Source organism: Chiloscyllium plagiosum, chromosome 41 (assembly GCF_004010195.1).
Source record: "Chiloscyllium plagiosum isolate BGI_BamShark_2017 chromosome 41, ASM401019v2, whole genome shotgun sequence".
NCBI classification, from domain to species: domain Eukaryota; kingdom Metazoa; phylum Chordata; class Chondrichthyes; order Orectolobiformes; family Hemiscylliidae; genus Chiloscyllium; species Chiloscyllium plagiosum.
The window spans coordinates 4,658,132-4,667,982 of record NC_057750.1 but is presented as its reverse complement, the minus strand read 5'-3'; the positions used below and the strand labels follow the sequence as shown (position 1 = coordinate 4,667,982).

The 9,851-nt window shown below is 50.1% G+C and overlaps 1 protein-coding gene across 1 annotated transcript in view; it reads left to right on the top strand.

Annotated features, from left to right (window-relative positions):
- The first annotated feature begins 527 nt into the window (after positions 1–527).
- The window catches only part of coq8b (coenzyme Q8B), a 24,308-nt gene continuing 14,984 nt past the window's right edge, over positions 528–9,851 (top strand). The window contains exons 1-6 of the mRNA XM_043680781.1: positions 528–983; positions 1,733–1,799; positions 2,019–2,096; positions 4,181–4,303; positions 7,850–7,935; positions 9,011–9,151. Of these exons, the coding sequence (XP_043536716.1) occupies positions 543–983; positions 1,733–1,799; positions 2,019–2,096; positions 4,181–4,303; positions 7,850–7,935; positions 9,011–9,151 (936 nt within the window). The 5' untranslated portion in view covers positions 528–542. The remainder of the gene's footprint in view (positions 984–1,732; positions 1,800–2,018; positions 2,097–4,180; positions 4,304–7,849; positions 7,936–9,010; positions 9,152–9,851) is intronic.

The window sequence follows — 9,851 nt, the reverse complement described above, 5'->3', positions numbered from 1 at the left end:
GGGGTGGCACAGTGGTTAGCACTGCTGCCTCACAGCGCTAGGGACCCAGTCTCAGGCGACTGTGTGAGGAGTTCGCACGTTCTCTCCGTGTCTGCGTGGGTTTCCTCCGGGTACTCCGGTTTCCCCTCTCAGTCCAAAGATGCACAGTTTAGGGTGGTTTGGCTTTGCTAAATTGCCCCATAGAGTTGTACACCTTGCCTGGAGAGTTTCCTGGGCAGAAGTGGGTACTACAGATGCCAGAGATCAGAGCTGAAAATGTGTTGCTGGAAAAGCGCAGCAGGTCAGGCAGCATCCAAGGAGCAGGAGAATTGACGTTTCGGGCATAAGCCCGGCCAGAGATTAGAGTCAAGATTAGAGTGGTGCTGGAAAAGCACAGCAGGTCAGGCAGTATCCGAGGGAGCAGGAAAAAGCCCTTCATCAGAAAGTACTTCTGTTGTTTCACAGAGATGACTGATGGTGATGCTATGTAAATGCAATTATTTTGTGGGTCATATCAAGGCAACCCTAAACAATGAGTGACCCAGAAGTGTTGGGTTTGGGAGATGGAGGATGGGTACCCAATGTGCTTTTTTTTTGCTCTTGTCTTTCAGAGAGGAGTGCGAGCGTTCAAAGAGCGTCCTCCATTTGATGGAGAAAATGAGGCCTCTCGATGGAACCTCGCCTCCGAGATGGCTCCAGAATATTCCGGCAGCACGATGGGGAGAGGGAGCCAGGAGACAGCTGACGCCCGGTCGGCCGAGAGTTCCTCGCTGAGCACAGAGGGAGGCGGGCAGCCGAACCCGGTCCGTCCGACAACGAGTGGATTTGGGGGCGGCTCCGGCAGGGCCCCCCTCTTCACCCCCACGGGCCCTGGGCTGGGGCTGACCAGGGGCTTCCATGACGAGGCCTCGGTGCGGGGCCTGACCCCTGAGGACATCGCCAAGGCCAGGAACACAAAGCCGAGTAGAGTGAAGTGCAGCCAATCCAAAGGCCCCAGACAAACAGTGAGAGCATCATCTAACACATGGACGTGATAGCAGCAGCAGCAGCAGCAGGAGGAGGAGGCAGAGGCGTGCGCTTCCCTCAGTCAATCAGGCTGTGTTTCAATCACTAACCACACAACACCGGGTTACAGTCCAACAGGTTTATTTGGAAGCCCTAGCTTTCGGAGCGCTGCTCCTTCATCAGGTGGTTGTGAAGCAGGGCCATAAGACACAGAATTTATAGCAAACGATTACAATGTCATGCAACTGAAATGATATATTGAACAAACCTAGATTGTTGTTAAACCTTTCATCTTTTTTATAAAACCTTAAGTTATCTCGAGAATGTAACTTAAAAGAAGTTCTGGGATTTACATATAAATGAAACCTGCACCACATTCTAAAAGATGAAAGACTTAACAACAATCTAGATTTGTTCAACGTTTTGTTTCAGTTGCATGACACGGTGATCTTTTGCTATAGATTGTGTCATATGATCCTGTCCCACAGCTACCTGAAGGAGCTTCTGAAAGCTTCCAAATCGACCTGTTGAACTGTAACCTGGTGTTGTGTGGGTTTTAACTTTGTCCACCCCAGTCCAACACCGGCTTCTCCACATTAATGAATAATGACAGTGTGTCCCAAGAAGGAACTCTGACCTGTGGATTGACCTCCACAAGGAAAGGGGCTGGTGATGGAGAAAATCCAATCAAAGATGTGTGCCCAGTGGGAGAGGCTTTTGACTGTTCCATTTTCTTTCCTGTTCCTAGATAAGTGAGCGAGCCCGTGAAAGGACAGTGCCCTCCTCACGAATCAGCCGTTTGGCGAACTTTGGAGGTAAGGCCGCTTGCACTCGGTGGGATTTAGCCCGTGCTCCCCAGGGCTTTAGCCTGGTTCCTCTGGATTGCTCACCCTGTGACCTAACCACTAGAACACAATCTTCTCATCAGCTTTCAGCCACAGGGCAGGATAATGTTTGGACAGCAGTGCACCCCCCCCCCCACCAAACGCACTTGATATGAGGGGAGTATTGAGTAACAATGTTTCCTTTGGCAGGTTTAGCGGTGGGCCTTGGTATTGGTGCGTTGGCAGAAGTGGCCAAAAAGTCATTGACTGGAAACCAGACGTCAAAAGGTGTGAGCTCAGCATTTGAACTTTTTGTCCTAATAGTTCTTAGGTAATGCAGTTGAGAATGAAGTTTTCTTTGCTCTCTGTCGCTCGCGCTCTATCTCTCTCTGTCGTTCTCTCTTGTTCGCCCTATTTCTCTCTGTCTTGCTCGCACTCTCACCATCACTTCTTTGTCTCTCTCATTTTTCTCTTTTTGTATCTTTCTCTCTCTCTCTCTCTCTCTCTGTCTGTGTGTCTGTTGTCACGCGCGCTCTCTCTCTGTCACGCGCGCTCTCTCTCTGTCACGCGCGCTCTCTCTCTGTCACGCGCGCTCTCTCTCTGTCACGCGCGCTCTCTCTCTGTCACGCGCGCTCTCTCTCTGTCACGCGCGCTCTCTCTCTGTCACGCGCGCTCTCTCTCTGTCACGCGCGCTCTCTCTCTGTCACGCGCGCTCTCTCTCTGTCACGCGCGCTCTCTCTCTGTCACGCGCGCTCTCTCTCTGTCACGCGCGCTCTCTCTCTGTCACGCGCGCTCTCTCTCTGTCACGCGCGCTCTCTCTCTGTCACGCGCGCTCTCTCTCTGTCACGCGCGCTCTCTCTCTGTCACGCGCGCTCTCTCTCTGTCACGCGCGCTCTCTCTCTGTCACGCGCGCTCTCTCTCTGTCACGCGCGCTCTCTCTCTGTCACGCGCGCTCTCTCTCTGTCACGCGCGCTCTCTCTCTGTCACGCGCGCTCTCTCTCTGTCACGCGCGCTCTCTCTCTGTCACGCGCGCTCTCTCTCTGTCACGCGCGCTCTCTCTCTGTCACGCGCGCTCTCTCTCTGTCACGCGCGCTCTCTCTCTGTCACGCGCGCTCTCTCTCTGTCACGCGCGCTCTCTCTCTGTCACGCGCGCTCTCTCTCTGTCACGCGCGCTCTCTCTCTGTCACGCGCGCTCTCTCTCTGTCACGCGCGCTCTCTCTCTGTCACGCGCGCTCTCTCTCTGTCACGCGCGCTCTCTCTCTGTCACGCGCGCTCTCTCTCTGTCACGCGCGCTCTCTCTCTGTCACGCGCGCTCTCTCTCTGTCACGCGCGCTCTCTCTCTGTCACGCGCGCTCTCTCTCTGTCACGCGCGCTCTCTCTCTGTCACGCGCGCTCTCTCTCTGTCACGCGCGCTCTCTCTCTGTCACGCGCGCTCTCTCTCTGTCACGCGCGCTCTCTCTCTGTCACGCGCGCTCTCTCTCTGTCACGCGCGCTCTCTCTCTGTCACGCGCGCTCTCTCTCTGTCACGCGCGCTCTCTCTCTGTCACGCGCGCTCTCTCTCTGTCACGCGCGCTCTCTCTCTGTCACGCGCGCTCTCTCTCTGTCACGCGCGCTCTCTCTCTGTCACGCGCGCTCTCTCTCTGTCACGCGCGCTCTCTCTCTGTCACGCGCGCTCTCTCTCTGTCACGCGCGCTCTCTCTCTGTCACGCGCGCTCTCTCTCTGTCACGCGCGCTCTCTCTCTGTCACGCTTATTTCCCTTCCTTGCCGTGTCTCTCATGTTCGCGCTCTCTCTCAGTCTGTCTCTTTTTTTCTTTCTTGCTCTCTCTCTCTCCCTTCACCGCCCTCGCTCAGGGTGACACAGCTCATACGTGATCTGTGGCTTAATTGCATGTACCTACCATTGGTTAATATCCCTTAATTCGTCTGCTTTACAGAAATTTATTTCTCTCCAATTTAAGCTAACGACTGACCCAGCATCCACTGCAGTTTGTGGAAACGAGTTCCAAGTCTCTACCAACCTTTTCACATAAAAGTGCTTCTGAACATCTCTGTGGTACAGTCTGGGTCTAATTCTAGAGTCAGGTAGCACGGAAACAGACCTTCAAACCAACCAGTTCATGCTGACCATGTTCCCAAACGAAACTAGTCCCACTTAGCTGCATTTGGCCCATATCCCTCCAAACCTTTCTTATTCACGTACTTATCCAAATGTCTTTTAAATGTTAAAAATCGCACAACACCAGGTTTATTTGGAAACACTAACTTTCCTGACTTAGTGCAGGTGGTTAGAGTTAGAGTTAGACTGAATTCACAGATGTTTTAGTCATTCTGTACTGTTATAATACTTCAATCCTTGCTTGTTCCAACACAGACCACAAAGGATTACTGGACTCCAACCCCTTCCTATCGGAGGCTAATGCTGAACGCATCGTGGATACACTGTGCAAGGTGCGAGGGGCTGCTCTGAAGATCGGGCAGATGCTGAGCATTCAAGGTATGTTTTCCTACTGCGCTGACCCCTTCCTTCTCACTGACAGCCCCAGTCTCTATTGAAACATTCGGTGTGTCTCTCTCCTGCCAGCCCAGCTTCACTCCAAGGGCAATGGGTTCTTCCTCCATTCTCTGGGTGTAGGCAAACTGGCAAGCCAGGCCTTTCTCATCCATCCTGTTTCCCTTTTGAGAATGTATCTAAGCTTCTCTCGTTTACTCATGTGACATTTTCAGAAGTTGTTAATATTTGTGGTTACTGAATTGGCAATTTTAAACATTTTGTAGCATTTTTCTAAGAGTTTCTGACATGGTTAACTTTCTTTTAACGCAGCTGCAGTCTTTGTAATGATGGTTTCTCATGGTGTGTGGAGTTCCGTAATCATGAGCTAGTAATAGCAGAGGAAGTCCTATCTTGGACCCTATCCCTTTTATTCTCTAATCCTCTGTGCCTGTCTCCCAGTCCCCGCCGCCCAACCCTTTCACTAGCATCTGACCTTTTACATCTCTAACTTCCCTCCCCCCAGATCAGATGAGAGGTTATTGGCCAAAAATGTTATCTTTGTTTCTCTTGTTACAGGTGATGCGTTTGCTATGCTTTAGTTTATTGGTCAGAGTATTGAGCGGCTGTACAGGACACTGGTTAGGCCACTGTTGGAATAGTGGAGGGGTGACCCTATGAGGTTTACAAAATTATGAGGGGCATGGATAGGATAAACAGACAAAGTCTTTTCCCTGGGGTCGGGGAGTCCAGAACTAGAGGGCATAGGTTTAGGGTGAGAGGGGAAAGATATAAAAGAGACCTAAGGGGCAACCTTTTCACACAGAGGGTGGTACGTGTATGGAATGAGCTGCCAGAGGAAGTGGTGGAGGCTGGTACAATTGGAACATTTAAAAGGCATCTGGATGGGTATATGAATAGGAAGGGTTTGAAGGGATACGGGCCAGGTACTGGCAAGTGGGACTAGATTGGGTTGGGATATCTGGTCGGCATGGATGGGTTGGACCGAAGAGTCTGTTTCTGTGCTGTACATCTCTATGACTCTATGGTGCTTGTCCTGACCTTCTAGTTGCAGTATTCTGTGTTGTTATAGCTGTGCACTTAGCTGGAACCCAGAGTGTTGCTATTTAATGCCAAAGCATGTAAAACTAAGAGGATTTATAGTTGATACAGCAGTCACGTGCCTGCTTGCACTGACTTTACAGATGGCTTACCTTCACATAGGGTATTTAAAGGAGCCAGTTTCTGCTACAGATGTGGTCGAACTCTGGGTAGATCACAGCTGGGTGTTGTGTGCAGCATGGGATGTATCATAGAGTCGTAGAAATGTACAGCACAAAAACAAACACTTCAGTCTGTCTTGTCCATGCCGACCAGATACCCCAACCCAATCTAGTCCCACCTGCCAGCACTCAGCCCTTATCCCTCCAAACCCTTCCTATTCATATACCCATCCAGATGCCTTTTAAATGTTGTAATTATACCAGCCTCTACTACTTCCTCTGACACCACTTCCTGATGAAGGTTTTTGCCCGAAAAGTTGATTTTCCTGCTCATTGGATGCTGCCTGACCTGCTGTGCTTTTCCAGCCCCACTCTGGTCTAGACCCTCACTTTCTGTGGCAGCTCATTCCACACACACATCACCCTCTGCGTGAAAAAGTTGTCCCTTAGGTCTCTTTAATCTCTTTCCCCTCTCACCCTATACCTATGCCCTCTAGTTCTGGACTCTCCCTACCCCAGGGAAAAGACTTTGTCTATTTACCCTATCCATGCCCCTCATGATTTTATAAACCTCTATAAGGTCACCCCTCAGCCTCCAACACTCCAGGGAAACAGCCCCAGCCTGTTCAACCTTTCCCTATAGCTCAAATCCACCAACCCTGGCAACATCCTTTTAAATCTTTTCTGAACCCTTTCAAGTTTCACAACATCCTTCCGATAGGAAGGAGAGCAGAATTGCACGCAATATTCCAGTTTGGAATGTGGAACCTCAGTAAGGATATATTGGCTTTGGAAGGAGAGCAATGCCAGAGGAAGTGGTGGAGGCTGGTACAATTGCAACATTTAAGAGGCATCTGGATGGGTATATGAATAGGAAGGGTTTGGAGGGATATGGGCCGGGTGCTGGCAGGTGGGACTAGATTGGGTTGGGATATCTGGTCGGCACGGACGGGTTGGACCCAGTTATCAGAACTCTCTTTTAAGGATTTCATCTCTTTCAATAACCCCACCCGGGATGGAGACTGAAACCGTTGTACCCTATTTCTGGTGCAGCTGATCACTTGTGTTCTTAGCCCAAGTTCCACACAGAAACGATGGGCTAATATCTCCAGGACACAGCCCTGGGGATTGATTGAAAGAAAGACCTGCATTTACGTAGCGACTATCATGTCCTCAGCACAACCCAAAACTCTTCTCTGCCAATGAAGTCCTTCTGAAGCTCAGTCACTGATTTAATGAGCATATATTAGGGGCTCGGCGAAAGTGAGGACTGCAGATGCTGGAGATCAGAGTCGAGAGTGGGGTGCTGGAAAAGCACAGCCTGGTCAGGCAGCATCCCAGGAGCAGGAGGATGGACGTTTCGGGCAAAAGCCCTTCATTCCTGATGAAGGGCTTTTGCTCCTCGGATGCTGCCTGACCTGCTGTGCTTTTCCAGCACCCCACTTTCAACAATGTCAGGGATACCCTTTTATTCAAAGAGTCATAGAAGTTTTCCATCTTTGGCCCATTGTAATAGAACTGTGCAGCACCCTCTCTCTCAGAAAAGCAGGAGGCATTAGTTCAGTTAGTATTATCAAGTCTGAGACTGTGTTTGTCATGCCTCATGCATGTTCGGTAGAAGTGACTTGCAGGTCATTCTGTTATAACGCGTGTTTTGTGAACGCGAATTTGCTGCAGTGCGACTCGGGGACACTTTGTAAAGCGCGAGCGTTTAAAACGTGTTGGTTGTAACACAGCTACATCGGCAACACTTCAAGCGCTGTTTCTAAAGAACAATTTTTTTTTTTCCTCTCTCTATAATGAGGGGTTGGCCAACAATGCAACCATGGTGTTACAGAAGAACTGACTGTACATTTACGCACAGTCAGTACACCCACTCTCTGCAAAACCAAAGGCATATGTTTAAGCCATGCATCTTTGTGAATTACCTGAGAGTTTGGGAAGCTAGTGGTTCCCCATTGCTTTCTGGATGGCATTATGTAAGCCACTCAAAATATACTTGCTAACCAATCAGAAGCACCCTTTTCTCCCTGTCGGATAAATTGTTGCGATTGGGTGAAATGCAAGAATGCCAAATTTTAATCAACGAGTCCAAGGTGGAAGATGTAACCACAGGTCTCTCGTGTGTTTCTTCGCTGGTTGGTGAAGGGGTTTGATGCCAGGGAGGGCAAATGGAGTGAAGATGCTGAAGAGTATCGTGGTGCAGGCTTGAGGGGCTGAATGGACTCTTTGGTTTTCCTATATCCCAGTATGTGTACTGAAGAGTGTTTCAAACTCTTGGCACTGACTATGTTCAGAGAATCACTCTCTATTTTCTTTCTCCATGCAGACAGCAGTTTCATTAACCCGCAGCTCCAGAAGATATTTGAGCGTGTGCGGCAGAGTGCAGACTTTATGCCAGCCTGGCAGACAGTGGTGAGTGCTCTAAAGGCAGCTCAAGGCCTCCCCTCCTCTTCCACTACCCTCCACTGACTGCATCTTACTGTTAGATATTTCCTAACATTCTCTCTGATGTCAGTGACTGCACTTCGAGAGTATCTAGTTGGGAGAGAAACTGCCCTCTGTTCATCAGGAAAGGTTGCTGCAGTAATTGACCGCCCTGAGCTCTCCTTAAACACTCTGTTTGCTTAGACTGCAGTAAATTCAAACCTTGCTGCTGGCATTTGACGATTTTGATGAGTTGCTGCAGTGCATCTTTGAGGTGGTACTAACTGGCACCACATCCACTCCCTCCACTACCAATCAGGCGGGGGCTGCTTTGACCTGGATGGTGTTGAGCTTCTTGAGTGTTTGTTGGGGCTGCCCCCATCCAGGGCAAGTGGGGAGTATTCCCTCACACTCCTGACTTGTGCCTTGTAGATGGTGGATGGGATGTGGGGAGTCAGGAGGTGAGTTAGTTAGGAGTGAGACTAGGGAGATGATATATTTGGGCGGCACGGTGGCACAGTGGTTAGCACTGCATCCAGGGCAAGTGGGGAGTATTCCCTCACACTCCTGACTTGTGCCTTGTAGATGGTGGATGGGATGTGGGGAGTCAGGAGGTGAGTTAGCTAGGAGTGAGACTAGGGAGATGATATAATATCACTGGATTAGAGGCTCAGGCTAATGCTCTGGGGCAGGGGGTCAAATCCCATCATGGCAGATAGTGGAATGTAAGGTTAGTTTCACAGTCACAGTGATGGTGACAGTCATCGATTGTCTTAAATTCCTATTTAGTTCATTCGGGGAGAAATCTGCTGTCCTTACTCAATCTGGACCACGTGACTCCAGACCCACAGCAATGTGGTTGACTCTTAATTGTCTCACTGGGTCATTTCTGAGGGCAGTCAGTTCAAGGGCAATTAAGGATGGGCAGCAGCCAGCGTGTCCCATGAACAAAGTATGGCAAACATAAAGGGAGAAAGTCCATGTGGGTCACAGCTGGAGGGTGTGGGCTGAGATAGGGCTCTCTGTGAATGGAGTGAACCGGGTGTGCCGTTCTCTTCCTCAGAAAGTGCTGGATGAGGAGCTGGGACCACACTGGCGAGAGAAGCTGGCAGAGTTTGAGGAAAAACCGTTTGCTGCTGCTTCCATTGGTCAGGTGCATCATGGAGAGCTTCAGGATGGCAGGGAGGTGGCCATTAAAATCCAGGTGGGCCACTGCTCTCTCCTCCAAACAGCTGACCCATCGTGTGGACCCATCCCAGGCCCCATGCCCATTACCCCACCTCCCGTCCCAGTGCCCGTCACCCCCCCGTCCCAGTGCCGTTAATCCATTCCATACAGAGTTGCGATCTAACCTTCCCAGTCACCCACATGCACCCATTGCATGGTTGCGAAGAACAGAAATTGCTGGAAAAGTTCAGCAGGTCTGGCAGCATCTGCGGAGAGAGAAATCGGAGTTAACCTGACTGGTTTGAGTGACCCTTCCTCGGAATGTCAACTCTGTTTCTCTCTCTCCACAGAGTTAACACGCTGCGGAAGGGTCACACAAACCCAGAAGGTTAACTGTGATTTCTCTCTCCACTGATGCTGCAAGACCTGCTGAGCTTTTCCAGGAATTTCTGTTTTTGTTTCTGATCTACAGCACCCAAGGTTCTTTTTGGTTTTTATTGTGTTCCTCGATCTGTTGTATTAGCCTGTGCACTTTGTATGGTGTGATCTACGTGTACTGCATGCAAAACAAAAAGCTTTTCACTGTACCCAGGTACATGTGACAATAATAACTCAAATTCAAACCATATTGCTGACCACTGCCTCCCTTCTGTTCTGCCTGCTCCCCTTGTTCACTGCCTATTCCTCACATCCAAAACTCCATCCCCAATCGTTCCCTAATCTTCCCTCCCACTTCT